The 24,212-nt window shown below is 41.3% G+C and overlaps 3 protein-coding genes across 3 annotated transcripts; all 3 read left to right on the forward strand.

Moving 5' to 3' along the window:
- The first annotated feature begins 2,306 nt into the window (after positions 1-2,306).
- Positions 2,307-4,069, forward strand: LOC125454119 (gamma-crystallin S-1-like). The gene is made up of 3 exons (XM_048534500.1): positions 2,307-2,339; positions 2,418-2,660; positions 3,725-4,069. The coding sequence occupies exons 1-3, from the start codon at positions 2,331-2,333 to the stop codon at positions 3,998-4,000; spliced, it is 528 nt and encodes a 175-aa protein (XP_048390457.1). The 5' UTR covers positions 2,307-2,330; the 3' UTR covers positions 4,001-4,069.
- Positions 4,070-10,112: 6,043 nt separating this feature from the next.
- Positions 10,113-15,816, forward strand: LOC125453968 (gamma-crystallin S-1-like). The gene is made up of 3 exons (XM_048534163.1): positions 10,113-10,130; positions 14,255-14,515; positions 15,541-15,816. Exons 1-3 carry the CDS (start codon positions 10,113-10,115, stop codon positions 15,814-15,816), a joined length of 555 nt encoding a protein of 184 aa, XP_048390120.1.
- Positions 15,817-19,251: 3,435 nt separating this feature from the next.
- Positions 19,252-21,485, forward strand: LOC125454123 (gamma-crystallin S-1-like). The gene is made up of 3 exons (XM_048534507.2): positions 19,252-19,277; positions 19,364-19,606; positions 21,210-21,485. The coding sequence occupies exons 1-3, from the start codon at positions 19,269-19,271 to the stop codon at positions 21,483-21,485; spliced, it is 528 nt and encodes a 175-aa protein (XP_048390464.2). The 5' UTR covers positions 19,252-19,268.
- The last annotated feature ends 2,727 nt before the right edge of the window (positions 21,486-24,212 follow it).

The following is a 24,212-nucleotide window of genomic DNA, read 5'->3' on the forward strand; positions in this document are numbered from 1 at the left end:
GAGGTGGGGCTTGGGACCAGTGTAGGTGCGGAAGAGGGATTGTTCCACGTAACCTACAAAGAGGCAGGCACAGCTTGGGCCCATGCGGGTACCCTTGGCCACCCCCTTTGTCTGTAGGAAGTGGGAGGAATTGAAAGAGAAGTTGTTGAGGGTGAGGACAAGTTCTGCTGAGCGGATGAAGGTGTCGGTGGAGGGGGACTGGTTGGGCCTGCGGGACAGGAAGAAGTGGAGGGCCGTTAGGCCATCTGCATGAGGAATGCAGGTGTAGAGGGACTGGATGTCCATGGTGAAAATGAGGTGTTGGGGAATGGGGACATTGGAAGTTCTGGAGGAGGTGGAGGGTGTGGGTAGTGTCACGGACGTAGGTAGGGAGTTCTTGCACCAAGGGAGACAAAATGGAGTCGAGATAGGTGGAGATAAGTGGGGCAGGAGCAGGCTGAGACAATGGTTCGACCAGGGCAGTCAGGTTTGTGGATTTTGGGAAGGAGATAGAAGTGGGTGGTGTGAGGTTGGGGAACGATGAGGTTGGAGGCTGTGGGTGGGAGGTCACCTGAGGTGATGAGGTTGTGGATGGTTTGGGAGATGATGGTTTGGTGCTCGGGGGTGGGGTCCTGATCCAAGGAGCAGTAGGAGGAGGTGTCGGAGAGTTGGCGCCTGGCCTCAGCGATGTCGAGGTCAGTGCACCATACTACAACTGCGCCTCCCTTGTCCGCGGGTCTTATGGTTAGGCTGGGGATTGGAGCAGAGGGAGCGGAGGGCTGCACGTTCTGCGGGGGGAGAGGTTGGAGTGGGTGAGAGGGGTGAGAAGTTGAGGCGATTGACATCTCAACGACATTTGGAGATGAAGAGGTCAAGCGAGGGTCGGAGGCCTTGGATTGATGTCCAGGTGGAGGAATTGTGTTGGGGGAGGGTGAAGGGGTCAGTAGAGGTGGGGTTTGGTCAAAGAAGTAGGCGTGGAAGTGCAGGTGGCGGAAAAATTGCTCGATCTCCAAACGTGACCAGTATTCCTTGGTGTGTGGGTGGAGGGGGACAAAAGTGAGCCCCTTATTGAGGACTGACTGTTCAGCCTCAGTAAGGGGGATATCGGCGGAGGGGGGGATGGTGAAGATTCAGCAGGGCTGTGTTCCTCTGGAGCTGCTGGCTGTGGAGGCTGTGGGCGGAGCAGTGTCGGTGTCAGCAGTGGTGGGCAGAATTGCGTCAGCAGTGGGCGGAATTGTGTCGGCGTTAGTGGTGGGCGGAGTTGCGACAGCGGTGGGCGGTGCAGGGTAGGCGGCGGCAGAAGCAGTGACTGTAGTGTCAGTGGTGTTGGCCTCGGAAATGGAGGCGACGGCTTCAGCAGCGATGGTGTTCACTGACCCGGAAGTGGTGTACCTCACAGTGGTGGATGTGACGTCATCTGTGGGTTCTCCCACAGTGGCCTCATGGCCAATGGCGGTGGGTACATTGTGGGGAATGTCCTGGATACGGCTGGGGATTTGGGAGGTGGAGGAAGCCCGTTTTAGGTGGCAGGGACCAGTGAGCTTACCGTACTTAACGCTTTTTAGTGCCCAATAAAGCTGAGTAGAATTGTGAGTTCAGGTTGTGGATCCTATGAAGAATAAAAAACAAGACAGGTCTTTTGCAGGTCTGGGGGAGGGAGGCTCTGAGCTGGGGCAGGCTGGATTGCAGTGCCTGGAGATGCCGGCGCATTGTGAAAGCTGAAGTTTAGAACCAAATGAAAGATAAAATATTACAATAGGATACTCTTTAATGCATGAAAACAGGTATGGACTGTAAGCAGGGTTAACAAATACCCTCCTCAACATTGTATTGTAATTTCACCACGCATTCCTGTGCAATAAGATCTATGGAGCACAACCTGAAAACTAAATGTACTGTCAGTTTTAAATCAGCAATTATATAGGCCACATAAATGAAGCAATGACTCCCAGAAATGGGTATCTGCATCTTAACAAATTTTGGAGAAAACTTTAGCCATGCCACTGAGCTTTGGAAACTGAGCTGGACAAATGGGGATTTGAGAACTGTTTGAGAGTTTCAGTGCAGGTAAAGCATTGGGAATGCTATGGATTCCAGCTGATTGTTATCTTCTTCACACAATTAAAATGAAATGGAGGCAGAATGCAGCCAATGACGTACCAGTGCCTTAAAATAGTTTTCTATACAATAAGTGCATATGTCATGTGTTTTGTGGCTTTTGTGCTGACTTCATGCTATTGTAATCATTTAAATAACAAAAGTTTAGCCCGGGGTGCGTATTTATCCAGCCTATAAATATCAAGCCATGGGAAGCAGAGACACAATCAGTTACTCAGCAAACAGAGCGAAAAATGGGAAAGGTAAGAAAAGCTTAAGAATTTGCATTAGAATTCTTCATTTCATATCTTGTTGTTTGACAAATCTATCTCTTCCCACAGATCATCTTTTACGAGGACAGGAACTTCCAGGGTCGGCACTATGAGTGCAGCAGTGACTGTGCCGACCTGTCCCCTTACTTCAGCCGCTGTAACTCCATCCGTGTTGAGAGCGACTGGTGGGTTCTGTATGAGAAACCCAATTACATGGGATACCAGTATGTTCTGACCAAGGGAGAATACCCTGACTACCAGCGCTGGTTGGGATTCAATGATAACATCTGGTCATGTCGCAGTTACCCATATGTGAGTCATAAATTCATTGTTCTTATAGAAAAAGTGAGCTAGTCAATTGATTTATGTTTGCAATTTTTAGTTTCTTTATCTTTTATGCATTGAATAAAAACTATTCCAATGGTTTTGCATTCCCGCTTTCCTTCATCATTCATCCACATTTGAAAGTCGTAAGCTTCAACTGTTTGCCAATGTTGCATCTTTCACAATAACATTTCCTCAGGGCTGCCCCGATTGATCGCTGTAGCTGATGGAAAATCAATGGAACTGCAGGAAACACTGTTAGGCAAGTGGGGTTGTGGATTTCCACTCAACCTCATAGAAAACACGGGTACCAGTCAAAACAATTTCCCAGCAAGCTCTTAGTTGAATGAGTCTTAAAAGAAAGGATTAGTTTCCCTGAACATTTGAATTATTCAAGCTTTGGAAATCAGTTTGAAATCTGACTTGAATAATTCCAATTCTCAAATATGTGATATAGCGAATATGACATCTTGAGTAAATTGCCACAAAACACAGTATGGATAAAGACCAAGGTCTTTCTTTCACTTCACTCCCAGGTCGTATAACCAAGGGTAAAGTATCACACACCATGCAGGGATTTAGGTGACAAATCAGCCATGATCTCGTGAAATGTTGAAACAGGGTGAAAGTGCAAAAAGATTGAATCCTTTTATTTTATTCTCACTGGATGTGAATAATCAACTGAACGTGAAATCAGTATTCAAATTAGAAATTTTGGTTTCCACTCCTCAAAGCTGTCTTGAATAGAATTTCAGTACAAAAATACGGTCATATATTTGAGCAGTAATGGCATTTACTAAATATTTTATAAATTGATACCACAGGATACATATAGCCGCTGACTCTGACTCTGACTCATGAATACCAAAATTATAAATGTTAGACATTTGCAGTATTCTGTCTATACCTGGAGGCAGAAAAGACAGCTTAATGCTTTGTGTGAACTTTAATTGAAATGGCTGACAATACTACAAGCATAACATTGCAGTAATTTTACTCATTATAGATACTGTTATAGCTGTTTCATAAAGTTTCTTGTCTTTCTATTGCAGTACCAAGGGGGCTCCTACAGAATGAGGATTTATGAGAGGCCTGACTTTGGAGGACAGATGATGGAATTCACAGATGACTGTCCATCTGTCTACGATCGTTTCCACTACCATGACATCCACTCCTGCCACGTGATGGACGGTTACTGGGTCTTCTACGAACATCCCAACTACAGAGGGCGGCAGTACTTCCTGAGACCCAGTGAATACAGGAGATACACCGACTGGGGAGCGACCTGTTCAACTATTGGATCATTCAGGCGCATGAGAGACTTCTAGATTGGTCTTGACAACTATGATTTTACTTTGCTGAATATTCTTAAAAATAATAAAATATTCTGAACTTCACGTATTATGCTCATTTATTTAAATTTTTCTGTTGCGATCAATAGATATAGATAAGCTGCAGAGCTGGGCCGAGAGGTGGCAAATGGAGTTTAATGCAGACAAGTGTGAGGTGATGCACTTTGGTAGGAGTAACCAGAAGGCAAAGTACTGGGCTAATGGTAAGATTCTTAGCAGTGTAGATGAGCAGAGAGATCTCGGTGTCCATGTACACAGATCCTTGAAAGTTGCCACCCAGGTTGACAGGGCTGTTAAGAAGGCATACAGTGTCTTAGCTTTTATTAATAGAGGGATCGAGTTCCGGAACCAAGAGGTTATGGTGAAGCTGTACAAAACACTGGTGCGGCTGCACTTGGAGTATTGTGTACAGTTCTGGTCACTGCATTATCAGAAGGATGTGGAAGCTTTGGAAAGGGTGCAGAGGAGATTTACTAGGATGTTGCCTGGTATGGAGGGAAGGTCTTACGAGGAAAGGCTGAGGGACTTGAGGCTGTTTTCATTAGAGAGAAGAAGGTTGAGAGGTGACTTAATTGAAACATATAAAATAATCAGAGGGTTAGATAGGGTGGATAGGGAGAGCCTTTTTCCTAGGATGGTGACGGCGAGCACGAGGGGGCATAGCTTTAAATTGAGGGGTGAAAGATATAGGACAGATGTCAGAGGTAGTTCCTTTACTCAGAGAGTGGTAAGGGAATGGAATGCTTTGCCTGCAACAGTAGTAGATTCGCCAACTTTAGGTACATTTAAGTCATCTTTGGACAAGCATATGGACGCACATGGAATGGTGTAGGTTAGATGGACTTGAGATCGGTATGACAGGTCGGCACAACATCGAGGGCCAAAGGGCCTGTATTGTGCTGTAATGTTCTATGTAATAGAACTCTCATGGAATTCTCAGTGATGATGGTTCATGTTATTTATTTTACTTTCTTTATCTCAGTTAACTAATATATGTCAGGTCAACGTTGCCCACGTCATTGTTAATTTATCATATTGACTTGGGAAAAATAAGAATGAAACTCTCAATCATATTGAGAGTTGCCAAGGTGAGATGCCAAGGAAAGTATGAGTAGAATTTGTGAAGGTACTGCCTGTACCCATCCAGTCTTCCCTCGATCCGGAGGCCGTGGCAGAGTACTGAAGAATTTCAAATGGTTCACCTTTCTCCAAAAAATGGGGTTAAGTGCAAACCTAGCATCTGTCGGCTCATCAGTTTAACCTGGTGGCAGCAAAACAGTTAGATAGTTTAATATGAAAGACAACTTCCAGTCACTTGGCACTTATTGATAAGTAGATAAAAAGACTGCAATAACAGGTTAAAAGGGATTGATGGTTATCTATCTTGATTCAACTTTATTGATTAAAGTGCAGAGTAGATTGATGAGTGGAATGTGGTTGATATAGTCTATGTGAAGTACCAAATAGTGACTGACAAATAGCACTTATTAGACATGCTGCATAAATAAAATTCATGGAAAAGAAAAAGTGGAAGCATCAATATGAGTTTAGCAAAGTTAAAGGAAACAGAGGATAGTAATGAACAGGACTTTTTCAGACTGCCTGAAACTATGCAATAAGGAGACTCAGATGTGTTATACAACATTTTTTTAATATATATTCAGGTTCAGAGGAGGTTCATAAGAATGGTCCCAGGAATGAAAAGCTTAATAGATGAGGAATGTCTGTGGACTCTGGGTCTATACTCAAAGAAGTTTAGAAGGACGAGGGGGAAATCTAATTGAAACTTACAGAATACTGAATGACCTGGACTGAGTGGATGTCGGGATGATGTTTCCATTGGTAGGAGAGACTAGGACCTGAGGGAAGGAGAAAAGTCTTTAGTGAGAGAGTGGTGAATTTATGGAATTCACTGCCATAGAAGGCTGTGGAGGCCAAGAAATTGAGTATGTTTAAGACAGAGATAGATAGGTTCTTGACTGTCAAGAGGATCAAGGGTTACAGGGAGAAAGTGAGAGAAAGGAGTTGAGAAACTTATCAGCCATGATTGAAATGTAGAATAGACTCGATGGACTAAATGGCCTAATTTCTGTCCTATGGTCCTATATATTAATGCACTAGGCTTGAGTGTACACAGTATAATTTCAAACTTTGCAGATTATGTAAATTTGGAAGTATTTTAAGTTATGAGGAGAGTGGTTACAGACCTGAATAAGATATGGGTATGTTGGTGGGATAGGTGAATATAAGCCAGATGAAATTCAACCCTGGGAAATGTGAATCAATTTTCTTTCATCAGACAAAACAGTAGAGACAATTTAAAAGAAATAAAAATGTACAATTCTAAAAGGCAACGCAGGAGCCAGTAGATCTGGAAGCAATACTAAACAAACATTATCTCTATCAGCGGAACTGCCTAGAGGCAGAAGTAACTGATTTCAGGTGATCAGCAAAATACCAGAGGTGATAGGGAGGAAAACATTTTTATCTAAGATAGGTTTGGAATCTGGAATGGGTTTTCTGAATGTGTGGTGGTGCCGGGCACAATCATAGCACAACAACATATTCTGTCAACCATCAATTGATATCCCTCATTAGCTCCTTTGAATTTTTTTTTCAGTGTTCCAATGTAAAATGTAAAGAGCAGCAGAGCTTTCGTGTGAAGTGAGATTGAAGATTAGTCTGCTATACAACTATTGCTGAAAGCTAATAAGTAAAATATTTTATAGTTATTAAACAAAATGCAAGTCTTAAGATTAAAAGTTATTACAGATAAAACATACTTATAAGGATGAAATCCAGACTTCCTCATCACTTGTTGTAGATTTTCTTTCAAAGGTGGGAAGTGGTTAAATATTTGAAGTCAGAACTTATCAACTGTAATGGCTTCTCCAGCTAAATATTTGATGTTGTTTGTGTAGGTAGCCCCAATATAGAACATAGAGAACATAGAACAGTACAGCACAGAACAGGCCCTTCAGCCCACAATGTTGTGCCGACCATTGATCCTCATGTATGCACCCTCAAATTTCTGTGACCATATACATGTCCAGCAGTCTCTTAAATGACCCCAATGACCTTGCTTCCACAACTGCTGCTGGCAACGCATTCCATGCTCTCACAACTCTCTGCGTAAAGAACCTGCCTCTGACATCCCCTCTATACTTTCCACCAACCAGCTTAAAACTATGACCCCTCGTGCTAGCCATTTCTGCCCTGGGAAATAGTCTCTGGCTATCAACTCTATCTATGCCTCTCATTATCTTGTATACCTCAATTAGGTCCCCTCTCCTCCTCCTTTTCTCCAATGAAAAGAGACCGAGCTCAGTCAACCTCTCTTCATAAGATAAGCCCTCCAGTCCAGGCAGCATCCTGGTAAACCTCCTCTGAACCCTCTCCAAAGCATCCACATCTTTCCTATAATAGGGCGCCCAGAACTGGACGCAGTATTCCAAGTGCGGTCTAACCAAAGTTTTATAGAGCTGCAACAAGATCTCACGACTCTTAAACTCAATCCCCCTGTTAATGAAAGCCAAAACACCATATGCTTTCTTAACAACCCTGTCCACTTGGGTGGCCATTTTAAGGGATCTATGTATCTGCACACCAAGATCCCTCTGTTCCTCCACGCTGCCAAGAATCCTATCCTTAATCCTGTACTCAGCTTTCAAATTCGACCTTCCAAAATGCATCACCTCGCATTTATCCAGGTTGAACTCCATCTGCCACCTCTCAGCCCATCTCTGCATCCTGTCAATGTCCCGCTGCAGCCTACAACAGCCCTCTACACTGTCAACGACACCTCCGACCTTTGTGTCGTCTGCAAACTTGCTGACCCATCCTTCAATCCCCTCATCCAAGTCATTAATAAAAATTACAAACAGTAGAGGCCCAAGGACAGAGCCCTGTGGAACTCCACTCACCACTGTAGAACAAGGTTTGAGAGACAGAAGGTTTCTAGATAGAACAGGCTTTGAGAGAGGGATGGTTGCTTGTTCCTCACGAGTTCTGTTGGCTACATTAATTGCAGGCTGCCAGGCTCTTTCAGTAAAAATGACTGATTTCCAAAAGTCTTTCTCTTTTCCCTCTCTTTGCCTGACTCAAAGGTAAATTGCTCATAATCATGCAGAAAAAGAGCCATGATGGGTGCTAAAGAGACTGACATTCAGCTTCTTAGCCTCTTTGAGATGAGGAACCTGAGTCTGCTTGCTCTAAGTGAGCATGCTCAAGTCCCTGGACTGATGTTGAAAGTTTCCCTTGACTTATTATGCTGGGAATCTGAGGCTGAAGGACAACTCCATGATTTGACAGAAGACTACAGCCCTTAGACCTTGAAACATGGCTACTTGGTTCATACACATACATTGAGATATGCCATGAGGTTGCACTGCAGTTGGCATGGATCTGATACCAATGCCTGTCAATGGATAGTGCATGCTATTAGTACTCATGAAGGAAGCCCCGAGATTTTGGGGAAACATATTCATGGTGGAGGGCCAGAGGAACAAGTGATGAGTTCAAGTTGCCAGGTTACTGCGCTGATTTCAAGTCAGCCATTGTCACCGCAAGTGGGAAAATGAGAAGATGCTGATAAATGAGACGAGCTGAACTAATAGTGAGAAAGTTACTGCATGATAATATATGTAAATAGGTGTCTTGCTATTCAATAATGGGATTCTAATCGCGGTGTTCAATTATTGCTTGGGAAATTGGGACATTTTACTCCGGATGTTGAGAATCACCTCACTAAAAACCTTCCATAATATTCCCAAATTTCTTACCAAACCCATCTTCTTAAGATCCTGGGAAGATTCCACCCACTGTCTCAAAGATCTCCTTTGGGAAGCTGAGTTAAAAATGGTGCCTCTCAGTTGTACTGACATGGCATTCAAATGGCTTCCTTCTGTGCTATTACCAACCTGCAATTTTATGAATCAGTGTGGAAGTTTTATATCATCTGAGTTGGATAAAGGAAGTCTGGGGTAATGGGAACTGCAGATGCTGGAGAATCTGAGGTAACAAAGTGTGGAGCTGGATGAACACAGCAAGTATGACCCCGCCTCCCTAATGTGTTCTTCGTCTCACCTATCCCCTCCTCCCACCTCAAGCCACACCTTCATTTCTTAATTATGAACCTCATCCTGTCCCCTTGACCTGTCCGTCCTCCCTGGGCTGACCTATCCCCTTCCTACCTCTCCACCTATACTCTCCTGTCCACCTATCTTCTCCTCTATCCATCTTCGATCCGCCTCCCCCTCTCTCCCTATTTATTTCAGAACCCTCTCCCCCTTTTTTGATGAAGGGTCTAGGCCCAAAACGTCAGCTTTTGTGCTCCTAAGATGCTGCTTGGCCTGCTGTGTTCATCCAGCTCCACATTTTGTTATAAAGAAAGTCTGGAATAAGTTTCAAGTAAATGCTTATGCAGTACTTCATGCATCTTCACTTTCTCCCACAGCATGGATCGGTGCTGGGTCCACTGCTTTTTGTCATTTATGTAAATGATTTGGATGTAAACAAAGGAGGTTTGGTTAGTAAGTTTGTAGATGAAACTAAAATTGGAGGTGTACTAAACAGCAAAGAAGACTACTTCAGAATACAATGGCATCCTGGTCAGATGGGCCGAGGAGTAGTAGATGGAATTAAATTTAGATAAATGTTTGGTGCTGCATTTTGGAAAGATAAGTCAGGCCAGGACTAATATACTTAATGGTTAGGTCCTGGGGAGTGTTGCTGAACAAAGAGACCTTGGAGTGCAGGTTCATAGTCCTTTGAAAGTAGAGTCGCAGGTAGATGGGATAGTGATGTAGGTGTCTGGCATGCTTGCCTTTATTAGTCAGTGCATTGAGTATAGGAGTTGGGAGGTCATCTTGCGGCTATACAGGCCATTGGTTAAGCCACTTTTGGGGAATTGTGTGCTGTTCTGGTCTCCCTCCTATAGGAAGGTTGTTGAGAAACTAGAAAGGAATCAGAATAGATTTACGAGAATGTTGCCAGGGTTGGACGGTTTGAGCTATAGGGAGGGGCTGAATAGACTGGGACTATTTTCTCTGGAATGGCAGAGGCTGAGGAGTGACCTTATTATAAAACCATGGCGGGCATGCTTAGGGTAAATAGCCAAGGTCTTTCCCCAGGGTGGTGGAATCCAAAACTAAACGGCATAAGTTCAAAATGTGAGGGCAAAGATTTAAAAGTATCCTATGGGGAAATCTTTTCACACAAAGGGCGGTGTGTGAATGGATTGAGCTGCCAGAGGAATTTGTGGAGGCTGGTACGATTTCAACATTTAAAAGGCATCTGGATGGGTATACGACTGGGAAGGGTTTAGATGGATATGGGCCAAATGCTGGCAAATGGGACATGATTTACATAGGATATGTAATCAGCATGGAAGAGTTGGAACGAAGGGTGTTTCCATGCTGTATGCCTCTATAACTCGATAGCACCAACAAAGTGTAAAATGAATTAATTTTACAGGATTCTAACCTTTCCTCAGAGCTTCTGAAGGAGATCAGCTATGATTCTGACTTGAAAGCTGAAGGAAAAGTAACAAGAATGTGAGAAGGTTTGAATCACTGAGTCTCTAATGACAGTGAACATATTGTGGTGTCCCAGTAGAATACTGGAGAGAGGAGGAGGTGATATGCCATTCCTTACGTGATGCTTCCTCCATCACAATGATAGGACTGGTCTGAGGACCCGAGGTGGCCTTTCCCTGCCCGGCTATTACAAAGGTTCATATGTTTTCAACAATGTCATAGCATTGATACACACACACACACACGCACACACACACGTGCGCGCACACACACACATGCACACGCACGCACACACGCGCGCACACACACACATACACGCACACACACACACGCACAGACACACATACACGCACACACACACGCACACACACACATGCGCGCACACACACACATACACACACACGCACGCACACACACGCGCGCACACACACATACACACACACGCACGCACACACACACACATGCACACACACACACATACGCGCACACACACACGTGCACACACACACACGCACACACACACACATGCACACACACACGCACACACACACGCGCGCGCACACACACATACACACACACACATATATATACACACATGTTTAAACAACAGAATATGAACAACTGGCCAAGTAATGCGTGTGTTCTTGCTTAATAATGCATTTTTAAAAATTTAACCACAGAATCTTGTTTTGTGTATCCTTCACCGGCTTCTTCTCAGTTCCACAAAGTCAATTCTATCGCTGAGCATTCTTTTGAATTCTATCGTTCTATCATTTATTGTATTTCACAGGCGACACTATTTCTAATTTAGCCTTAGCTCAAATGTTGCTGATTTGATAAAATATGAGTTGATGATCTTAAGACTTTCCTTATATCACTTTCTCAGTGAGGTCATGTGCATGGTAATCGCACCTCTTACATATTTTACTACTGAAGGTGTTTGGTGTTTTATCGACTGAAAACAATTAGCAACTGCTTCACTTTGAGTTTCTTCTAATCACTGTATACATAATATTAATTACAGCACAGATGTAAATGGAAATTACGCTGTTTAATTTCACTCCTGTTTATCACTGTTTAATCAAAACATAGATTACAGATTGCTACTGAAGGGGAGCTGAATAAACTATTTGAAGAACAGGAACACGGTAAATCCCCGGGAACAAACCACAGAGTACTTAAGCCAACTACCAAGAAAATAAGTCATCTTTCATTGGAGACTTTTAGAATCAGAACTCATACCAAATTTATGGAGAGAAATTAAAATAAACATCAAATTTAAAAAGGAGGACAACCAGGATTCAGAACAGTTGTCTTTAACTGCTATCTTTACTAATTTTTCATATTAATGCTTTGAAAATCAGCTATGAATGCTTATACTTAAATCAAGTTGAACATTGCAAACAATCAAAAACAAATTGGTCAGGTATATTGTCTAGAAATCAAATAAGTGTAATAAGCACTGGAACTGTAATTATGAAGGATCTTGGTGTATTAATGAATGGCAGTGCTGTCTAATAAAAATACATCGTGAGTGATATTGTGCACAGAATTAAATACTCTTCTTATATACACTTCACTTTGGTCTAAGCTGTCAATAGTGGCAAGGAAATTCTGGCTGTGGGGGCGTTAATATTTTAAAATAGTTCCTGAATGAATATGACTACAACCATGCCTAGAATCTTGATATTATTCAGAACAAAGCTGTCAGCTTGTTTGGTACTACATCCAGCACCTAAATGCTCATTTCCTCCAAAGCACCATGGCAGCTGTGAGCACCATATGCACTATGGAATTTCACCAATCTTGCATCAGCAGCACCTTCTACATTCAAGACCTTTATCATCTAAAAAGACAAGGGGAGCTGACAGATGGGAACATCATCTCCTGTAAATTCCCTTCAAAGCCACGGAACATCCTGACTTGGAACTATGCTGCTGTTCCCCATCGTCACGTTTCTTCCAACCTATTAATGTGGTTTTCCTTTTAAAATGATAACAGAGAAAGTCTTCATATGTATTTTATCATGGTCATTATTATCTCATTCTCCCTTCTGCTCTAATTCATTGAACATTCTTTAATCCATCAATTAATCTTCCATTGATGGGTTGTTTACATTTTTTTGAGAAAGGAGTTATGGACACATCGTAGAAACTCTATTCCCTTGTCTGTTATCCATTAACCGTTAGGACCAACTCTTATCTCCAATCAATATCAGATTATTTAATGTCTCCCAACATATTGTATTGTATTTTGTTTCACTTATTTCTTAAGTTGCCTGCATGTTATTTTAATCATCACTCTTTCACTATTAGGTGGTATGTGGACCAAACATAAAAATGGGATTGATGCTTTTTTTATTTTCGATTTTTATCTTGAAGATAACTGTGTCCCTTTTTAAATAGCATGAGGCTGTCTTCGACAAACACAACTCCCTCCACTTGTCCTCCCTATTTTCTTCAAATATGGTATAACTTACAATGTTGAATTCCCAGACCTGACTAATTTGCTCCGAAGAAGTCATGCCAGACTCAAAACATTAACTGTTTTCTCTCTCCATAGATGCTGCAGACCTGTTGAATTTCTCTATCAATACCTGTTTAGTTTCAGATCTTTAACACCTGAAGCATTTTGCTTTTAACCCCACTTGTCCGTCCTGTATTGTCCTAACAAATGATTGCCATTAGCTCCTTTTTGTTCTACACAAATACCAAGTTCACTGTTGTGTTGACTTTTAAAGGATTTTTGTTAGGATTTTCTCTCATGGTACAGTTGTACTTCTTTTGACTCCAGCTGTAACACTGCTTGTTGCTCCATGTGGGGTCAGACGAAAGCTGCACTGACTTTAATTTAGTTATCACTAAAAGAATCAAGTTACTTACCCACAGTATGTAGATTCTAATGGTTAAGATCACACGATCGCCTGCATTTCAGTTTCTCTGTTTATAATTCTAAAGTGGTCTCAGCTAGGTTGAAATTTGGAACCAATGCAACAAAATAGAACCAAGTCCAATGCAACAAGAGGACATTGATTAAAGTATGAAATTGAGCATGGACTGTAACTGGTGTTCGTAAATAGCATGCACAAAATATGCAGTGAAAGAAGTTTATAGGTTGTGGAGAGTATTATAGAGTCAAATAACCCTGGCAGCTAGAGATTAAGCATGATATAGAGGGCTGCAAATAAGGAATTGTGTTCTGAATATATACATTTGCCTTTTGGCCAGTTCACCAGACAAATTCAGTCACTATACCAATATTTTGGAAATGTACCTGATTGAACAACTAGTGACAACTGTTCGAGAACTTCAATGCAGGTGCAGTATTGGAAACACAATGGTTTTCAATGCATTGTTTCCTTCTTCATACAATTAAAATGACTTGGAGGCAAAACACATTCTATGTTACGTAGGCGACTTAAAATAGTTTGATTTACAATGCATGAACATGACATGGGTTCTTCTGCTTTTGTGCTGATTTTGACCTGTTGCACTCATTACAATAACAAAAGAATGGCCTCATGAGGTATTTCTGCCTAACATATAAATACCAAGCTGTGTGAAGAACTGAAATATTCAGTCAGTTACTAAGCTTTGAGCTGAAAATGGGAAAGGCAAGAATTATACTGTTTATATATTGTGTCAGAATCTTCCATAAAGTGTTGCAGAGTTTGAGAAATGAGTGATTTACAAAGACTTATATCTTTTCACAGATTATCTTTTATGGGGACAGGAACTTCCAGGGTCGGCACTATGAGTGCAGCAGTGACTGTGCTGACCTGACCCCTTACTTCAGCCGCTGTAACTCCATCCGTGTTGAGAGTGACTGGTGGGTGCTGTATGAGAAACCCAATTACATGGGATACCAGTATGCTCTGACCAGGGGAGAATATCCTGACTACCAACGCTGGATGGGATTCAATGACTGTGTCCGGTCATGCCGTTCCTATCCATACGTAAGTGATTTCTGCTGGTTTGTATACCTGGTCCAAAGTAACACTGATAAAATGATCAATTTGCTCAACATTTGATAACCTGAACAGCAGATCTGTAGAAGCATTGGCTACTTGCACAGGCCTGAAGTTAACTTCTGCCACTGGCGTTAGCAGGCAGTAGACTCTCTGGCTGTCACCCATCCCAAGCCTCATTTATCGATTCACATGTTTCTGTCACTACCAACAACTAGTAAAGAGTCTCTGCAAGTTTGATCTTAAAATTATAATGAAGCAGTTTGCTTCTTAAGTCAATAGTTGTGCAAACTGAGCATTTTGCTTTTGCATCTGATGGCAGACAGTCCAAACTGACACAACGACTGTGTAGTAAGTAATAAAGTTATCTACAGATGTACTAAGAAATAACTGAATACAACCAGTTAACAGATATATTTATACTTAGTCACTTTAGCTGTTTGCAAGTATTCAATATATGTTATAACAGAGAGAAAGTTACCCAACTTGGTAAATCACAAAATTACAATTATCACAAAAAGATTTTCATGGATTTTGATAAAACTCAGTATGTGTCCAACTAATATCTGTCACACATATGCTCTTACAGGCACTTCTCTGATTAGATGTACAAAATTACATAGAAACATTACAACCTAACAAAGTGATATTAATAAGTAATCTTAGCTTTGCTCCCATGATTGATGTCATCAACTGGGCCTTGTTATATGTCAATATTCACCATGTTTCACTCTATTACTACTGCCATATGCGGGATTTGTTTAGCTCAGTTGAATGGTTGAGAAATGTAGATTAGTACGAAGTGTGTTTTTAGTCTCTGTGCTGATTGGGGACGTTCTTAGAGGTCTGGCTCACGACCCCTCTGCATGATTAGTCTGAGGTGGTATCACACAACAAAGATCCAAATGTGTAAGTGTCTTTTTCTCTCTGTGTACAGGGAATGATGCCATTTAGGCTAAACATTTTACATTTTTTAAGTATATATTTACAATATTATCTTATTTCTATTGCAGTACCGAGGAGGGTCCTACAGAATGAAGATTTACGAGATGCCTGACTTTGGAGGACAGATGATGGAATTCACAGATGACTGTCCATCTGTCTACGATCGTTTCCGTTACCGTGACATCCACTCCTGCCACGTGATGGACGGTTACTGGATCTTCTATGAACATCCCAGCTACAGGGGGCGGCAGTACTTCCTGAGACCCGGTGAATACAGGAGATACACTGACTGGGGAGGCTACAGCTCAGCTGTTGGATCTTTCAGGCGCTTGGGGCATTTCTAGATTGTCATTGTAAAATATTTGCCAACATAATAAAATACTCTCCATTACACGATCATATTGTTTAATTCACTCATTTTGAGATTTGTATCTTAATTGTCCAAAATAGTACTTGCAGTTGGTGGCCTCAGCAATCTGAGTCATATCATCATTAAAAGTAGCAATTAGCAAAGCAGAAAATGAGTGGGCCATCCAAAATTTTGTATGGATTTTGTATGGTTCATTGGGGTTAATCTCATTATTTGGGACCAGCAAATCTTTTGATTTTCCTCTACTAGGAAATACTCCTACTTTTCCTGAAGCTGCTGTGTTTCAGCTCACTCTGCCTCAAAAGTTCCAGTGTTGCACCAGCACACTTGTCGACTGCAAAAGGGGTAACCTGCAACATAAAGACCCCAGCTTGTATGACTTACATTTCAGAGTTTTCGTGAGAAAAATGAACCAAAAACAATATCAACCAAGGTGGTAGACAAGACGATAAGTTGGATAGCTAGCAATTTAACACTTACAGCATCAAGGAATAGCAGAGTCAAGGCTCTCAGTATAAGGGAGTGTACACCTCCAAACTTTCCACCAGTGCTGGCACAGCTCCTTACTGTCCTGACAAACCTGTTACATTGTCCTTCTCCCTACGTAAGATATACTAGCCAGTCTGTTCCCAATCCACCAACCTCCAATCCACCCATCTGCGATTGTTGACATTGAGTATGATCTTTGCCTGCAGAAGGACAGACGCATTAAGAAACATTAGTATGGGTATATGTGCACTCTCCTTGTTTTCATAGACACAGATTGAGAAGTTATTCCCTCAAGTCATGAATGTCTGTTTTATCATTACCGTTAAGAAAATTTTGGTTTGGGGCATTGGAGGAGTGAAGGGCTCTGGTTGTTTCTTTGTAGAATTAGAGTAACTGAAAGACAATAAAGTGGTATTTAATATGTGTGCTTGAGATGGTTTGATCAAAGCCAACATTTGTAGCTTTGTTTTTGTCCAATGCAGCCCTCTGGCGTGCAAGTTCTCTCAGTTGAGACGGAAACTCAGTGACCTGATGGTGCATAAGTTGCTATGTGTTGGAGTGCTTTTTTATGTTTTAACTGTGAAACCTGGCAGCTGTGTAATAGCCAAGACAACAAAATGTGAGGCTGGATGAACACAGCAGGCCAAGCAGCATCTCAGGAGCACAAAAGCTGACGTTTCGGGCCACAATGGCCCTTGTGTTTTACCATATTCCTGTGTCAGCCTGAGGGCCTCATAAAGGTGTCATGAGGCATGCTTGAAGAAGGTAGCCCTTGTATCTCAACAGTATCTCTATACGGTTCAAGAGACCTTCAAAGAAGGCAGGAACCTGTGAATTCTCTGCAAGATAAGAATCATAGCAGCTCCCAGGATATCTTGCACAGACCTCTAAGATCTGGGATCAATGACTGCATGTACTTTGGTCACTGATGGAGTGAAAAACTCTTCCGTTGATGAACATTGATGTTTGATGATAAAGTACTTTGAAAGCAGCATTGGTACAGTTGCTAGTGTCCTAAACCTAGGAGAAGCTAATGCGGGTGGACCCTTCCATTGCACACGTTGCTTTACTTACCTCTGAGTGAGAGGAGAGTAACAGATGCCATTTCGATAAAGGAAAGGTTATCAGTTACATCCTGGATGCATTCATGTGTCAAAATCAGGTCGCCAGTTGATTCTTCAAATAAAATGTTTATACTGGGATAAATTTACGTAACACAACAAAGATAATCAGCCAATGGGTGACCAGCCATTCTGAACTTGCAAATGTTATACGGCAGAACCAATATGGAAAGACTATTTGGTAAGCACACACAAACAAATACTCCCCAGTCATCACTCTCTTATATTCCAAGGAGTATATAATACATGACTGGAAGAAAGTGGAGTGAAGGGGAGGATATAAAAAACCTCTTTGACCAGCATGTGGGCAAATCACCCAATGTGAATATAAGACAGGAACTTTGAATTCTGATGGCTCTTGGAATTAAGCCAAAATCATCAGCACACTTCCAGAAGCAAGGTTGCACGATGAAATAGATACTAAATTTGAACAGTGCCACTTCCAGAAAAAACTCAATAATCCTATTGTGACTGGAACACAGTCTGAAATGTTACACGAACAAACCAAATTGTTGCTACATTTTGGGTATTGTTGAATTTATTACCCTATATTTGTTTCATAAACTTTGATTATTTAAGGGTAACCTTCAGTTAGAAAATGGGGGCATTGAGATATGATGTACAAGCACCATTTAAAAAGTGAATCTTTTAAATGACTGTCAATCACTATCCACCTCAACTGGATGTGATTTATTAGTTCAATGACTTGTTAGTCAGTCTGAAGCAGCAGCAAAGAAGTAGTATATATAATACTAAGCTCTCAGTGAACATTATCCACATATACTTTAATCTGGAATTAAAAGCCAGCTAATGGAGATTATGTATCCACTGCGAATTGCTGTAAAAAAAAATCCATCTGGTTCACTAATGTCCATGAAGAAAGGAAATCGACCATCCTTACCTGGTCTGGCCAACATGTGACTCCAGACCCATAGCAACGAGTCTGAATCCAGCAGCACAATAATAATTCCATGATTCTATGATATATTACTCGTGTCTTCAGTAAAAGTCTGTTCGTAGTTAAAGACTATTCTCCAGTTCTAACATTTACCCTCTGGCTATTTGAGTTTTAGCATGGAAAGGGAAAAGAAATGGAGCAATTCAAAAGCAGAAGTGAAAATTTTGGAAGTGAGATATAGCTAAAATAACAAACCAATGTATGTCATGGAGCACAAGGGTGAAGGGTGAACAAACGCTGTGTGATTTAGGGAATGGGAAGATCAGTTTCAGAGGGCTTTAAGTTTACAATGCGCAAGAGGTGGGAAGCTAGCATTGGAACAGTCAGACAGTGCTAAAAGTCAATTCAGCAGCAAATTTGAAAGATGTGATGGGATCTGGATAAACAAAGTGTGCTGATTATGTAGTCTGAAAATATCCACATAGTTCTATTGATATAAAGCTTGGCCAAAGTGACACATTCTGCTCTATTTCAATTTCTTTGCATATGCAAACTAAACAATAAACAAAGCAACGATATCTGCTTATAATCTAAGCAGAGATCACAGTTCAGTGCTTTTTGTGTATTTTACTTTGAGAATAACTCAGGCCCCTAATCTTTTGCTTCGTTTTTTTTTCTGTAGGACAATCAAAATGACACGAAAGCAAACTATAAAGGGCTAATAGAATGCATCGCTCTGAGTAAAGGTGTTCTATTGTACTATCGGTAACATATTTTAGTTCTTTTTTTTGCTGATCTGTGCTTGAGCTTGTTTAAAATAACAAAGGCAGTTGCTGCAATGGCCTCTCAAACATATAAATACAGAACAACCAGAGAGATGGCATGCTCAGGCACAGCTGTATCAATTGTGAGCTCACAATGGGAAAGGTATGGTTAACCCTTACAGTTTTCATATTTTTATTAATAATTAATTGGAAAATACAAATATTTTGTTTCATTTCCTTTGCCCACAGATTATCTTTTACGAGGACAGGAACTTCCAGGGTCGGCACTATGAGTGCAGCAGTGACTGTGCCGACCTGACCCCTTACTTCAGCCGCTGTAACTCCATCCGTGTTGAGAGTGACTGGTGGGTGCTGTATGAGAAACCCAATTACATGGGACACCAGTATGTTCTGACCAGGGGAGACTATCCTGACTATCAGCGCTGGATGGGATTCAATGACTGTGTCAGGTCATGTCGCTCCTACCCTTATGTAAGTTAAACATTGTCCTTATAGATAAAATGACTGGTCACTTGGTTTATATTTATGGAGGGTTATTCACCTATTGCTTTAATCAATCAAAAAGTTGAATGGTTTGTTAATTCCACATTCCTGGGCGGCATCTGTTCATAATTAATTTAAATTTTAAAATGGAATCTAAGTGGTAAGCTGCATGTGTTTGCCTGAGCTGTAACATTCATGATTTTCCTCAGGACTGATTGATCGTCATAGCATTGATAGCAAATAGATAGAATTGCTGTGATACACTGAGAGGGTCAAAGGTGTATTCCCACTCATCTTCCACAGATATCACAGACACCAGTCAAAACAACGTCTGCATAAACTCTCATTGATATATGTCTTCACAAACGATATAGTAAACAGAGTGATTAAGCACTCATGATAAACCAGATACTAGAAAGGTGAGAGAAACGTAACCTGAATTTATTCAGCCAACTAGTGTTCATATATGTATCTACATAGTGGACAACTCATGAGAAAACAGCACTTGAAATGGTCTCTTGACTTTCTTCCATTCCACTCCCAGGAAGTACTGGTTGGAAGTAACTCTTTTGGCTAGTGTACGGATTTAGGTCATAATCATCCAGGATCTCATTGAGTGCCAGAAGAGGCTTGAGGGGCACTATTGCCTATTCCTGTTCCTATGTTCCCATATTTACAAAATCAGTATTCATAAACTGGATATCCATTTCTAGCACCAAGGCTGGGTACAGTGTAATTTCATTCCATAAAATTTTCAGCTCATGTTTTTATTTTTATCAGCAGTAATTTTTATTCAATGTTTGACAGTATTGACTATTATTAAAATGCTGATTGATACACAAAAAAAACAAAAGAACTGCGGATGCTGTAAATCAGGATCAAAACCAGAAGATGCTGGAAAAGCTCACTAAGTCTCGCTGCAACAGTGAAGAAAAAATCAGAGTTAATGTTTCAGGTCCGGTGATCCTTCCTTAGAACAGAGGAAGGTTCACCAGACCCGAAAGGTTAACCCTGAAGTTTTTCTTCACTGATTGACATATATCTGGTAGCCAAACACAGCATACTGCAAAACACAAAAGGGACATGAGCAGCTTCGTACAAAATAGGCTGTTAAATGCCTTTGTTTGAGAATTTTCATCAAAAATGTAAATAGTTTTCCTGATGATGTTACAAGTCTAAAAACATCCTCTTTTACATAACTTTACTGCATTTTGTACAATATATTTTACTTGCATTACGAATGTTCCATCTCAGGGGAGGTGATGGCCTAGTGATATTATTGTTAGACTATTTAACCTGAGAACCAGCTAATGTCCTGGAAACCTAGGTTTCATTCCTGAGATGGAATTAAGAGTCTCATGATGCACATGAAACTATTGTCATTGTCAAAAAAAACCCATCTAGTTCACTAATGCCCTTCAGGGAAAGAAGTTGCTGTCCTTATATGGTCCGTCCTACACATGTCTACAGTACCAAAGCAATGTGATTGATTCTTAACTGCCGTTTGGACAATTAGGGATGGGCAATATATTCTGGCCTGACTAGTGATGTCCTCATCCAGTGAAAGAATTTTAAAAATATTCTATTGCAGTACCGTGGAGGCTCCTACAGAGTGAGGATTTACGAGAGGCCTGACTTTGGAGGGCAGATGATGGAATTCATGGATGACTGTCCATCTGTCTACGATCATTTCCGTTACCATGACATCCACTCCTGCCATGTGATGGATGGCTACTGGATCTTCTACGAACATCCCAACTACAGAGGGCGGCAGTACTTCCTGAGACCCGGTGAATACAGGAGATACACTGACTGGGGAAGCTACAGCTCAGCTGTCGGATCTTTCAGGCGAATGAGAGATTTCTAATTTCTTGTTGTTGTAACAAAATTCTGACATTCTGTAATAGTCCAAAACATAATAAATATGCTGTCAGCAGAACAGTTTTGAATTCCGTCTTCTTTTCCTTGCTGTTATAGTTATTTTATCTCAAGAGAAGGACAATGGAGACATAAAGTGTAGCCATAATGTTGAAATTAAGGAAGCAGACCAGCTATCATATTTTTATTTTGAAATTGTTTTTGATTCAGGCAGCTTTGCAGATTTGATGAACCATGCTATATTTTATGAAAAATACATGCTGAGCATTCGCAAAATTTGGTTTGTACATCCAACCTTCTGGGGTACATTGCCAAATTCTAACATTCTCTGAGATTGCTGCCTAAAGAGATTATGCGCTGTGCTGCTAGACCATAACGGGCACTTACAGAGGTCACCAGGGGAAAGGACATATCTCATAGTCAGTTTTCCCCCAACTGGTCTATGATTGACAGGAAGACTCAAGGCAGAGCAGCTTCAGTTGCTGCAGGGAGAGACTGTAAGGAAAGCTGAGGTCCTGTCTTTCCTCCCAATTCATGCAGGTCATTCTTCCTCCCCTGTGTATTCTCCACCAGAACCTCCACTGTTAATACTGTGAACTTGCATACTATCTTTTTTGGTGCCTCAATTAACCTGTGAAGTGCTGATATACATAAGGCTGTGGAACTGGAGCCCAAATATGCAATTCTATGAAGACTTGTCCAATCAGCACTTGAGTGGTAAACCTGCAGGTATCCTAATTAGCACCTTCAGGGAAGCTACCATTTTGCAATTGGCAATTTAGGACCAAATTGTGTGCAAAATTCAGACCTTCAAATTTATATGTCTTGTTCGTACAGTATCCATCCAAGTTTTTTTTTTGCATTTTGCTAAAATAAATCATTCTTCTGCTACTGGGATGGGAAATGTGCAATTCTGTTTGAGTTCCATGATTTGTAACTCAATGAAAACGTTCCCTGCAAAATATGACTCACTGATAATATTCCACACCTGAAAATTATCACTCAAAATAAAACATGTTGTTATGTACAAGGATGTCCTGTGTCTATTCAGTAAGTTTAACCAAGATGTTGAGATAACAATCAAAACTGCCTGGTGTTCTGTGGCCCAGTAATGCTGGAATTAAAGGTCTAACGGTAAACATGAAACCATTATTGATTGTTGTAAAAACCTATCTCAAACATTAACGTCCTCCAGGGAAGGATATTTGACATTGTCCCCTACTGTAGCCTTCATGTGATGCCTAACAAGACACTCAGTTTTTATCGAACTGCTACAATGTTTCAGAAAAGTAAAGGAACTGGTTAAATTACCCAGCACTGATCAAGGCCGTGGAGACAATCATGGAAAACTCTGGCCCTGTCTACCCTGCAGAGTTCCTCCTTACTAACATCAGGGGGCTAGTGTCAAAATTGGAAGGGCTGTCTCACACACTACTCAAGCAATGACCTGACATAGTCATGCCTCTGAATCATAGTTTACAAACAATGTTCCAGACCCATCATCACCATCCCTGGATATGACTTGCCCCAACACCAGGATGAATCCAGCAGAGGTGGTGGCATACACTCCGAAGAACGTCACTCTGGAAGTCCTCAACATTGATTTTAGCCCTCATGAAGTCTTGTGGTTTCAGATCAAAAATGGGAAGAAAATCTTCTGCTGTTGATCTCCTATCATCCCACCTTGGCTGATGAACTAGTACTCCTTCATATTGAACAGCAACTGGAAAATGTACTGAGGGTGGAAAATTTACAGAACGTACTCTGGGTGGAGAATTTCAAGGTGCATCTCCAAAACTGGTTTGGTAGCAACACTGTCGATCAAGCTAGTGGATTCCTAAAAGACATGGGTGCAAGACAGAGTCCCATCTTTACATCAAACATAATCTCTGTTATGTTTTATGGCTCTATCACTATGCCTAATGGAGTCCATTTTGAACAGATCAAGCAACTCCTAACTGTGCACGCATGAAGAGCTGTGAACCATCGGCACCAGCAGAATTTCATTCAAACTCAATCTGTTACCTCATGGGCTTGCATTTCTATAATTCAACCATTATTACCAGCATCGGGGACTAACTCTGGTTCAATGAAGCATGTGAGAGGGATGCTCGGGGCAGCACCAAGTATTCTTAAAAATGAGATAGCCTCCTGGTGAAGCTACAACATAGGACTACTTGCATGCCAAATAACATTAACAGCAGTTGATACACAGGGCCAAATGATTACACAATCAATGGATCAGACCCAACCTTTGCAATCCAGTCAGATCCCATTGTGAATGATAGTGGATAACTAAATAGCAAACAGAACGGGGAGATTCCATAGCTAACCACATCTTCAACTATGGTTCAGCCCAACACATCAGAGTGAAAGGCATTTGCAGCCACCTTCAACCAGATACGCCAGGTGGATGATCTTTCTTGGCTTTCTCTAGAGGTCTCCAGTATCACAGATGTCAGTCTTGAAACAAGTCAATTTATAACATTGGCTTCTACCTGCCAATGTGGAGAATTACCCAGGTATGTCCACGAAAAGCAGGACAAATCCAGTTTGGAAAATTATAGCCTTATCATTACAGTCTTAATTACCAAACAATTGATGAAACTTGTCATTGTCAGTGCTATCAAGCAGCACTTGATTAGCAATAACCTGTTACTAATCCTCAGTTTGGATTCTTTCAGAGCCAATCATCTCCTGATCTCATTACACTCTT

The sequence above is a fragment of the Stegostoma tigrinum genome, chromosome 7 (genome assembly GCF_030684315.1).
Source record: "Stegostoma tigrinum isolate sSteTig4 chromosome 7, sSteTig4.hap1, whole genome shotgun sequence".
Lineage (NCBI taxonomy): Eukaryota > Metazoa > Chordata > Chondrichthyes > Orectolobiformes > Stegostomatidae > Stegostoma > Stegostoma tigrinum.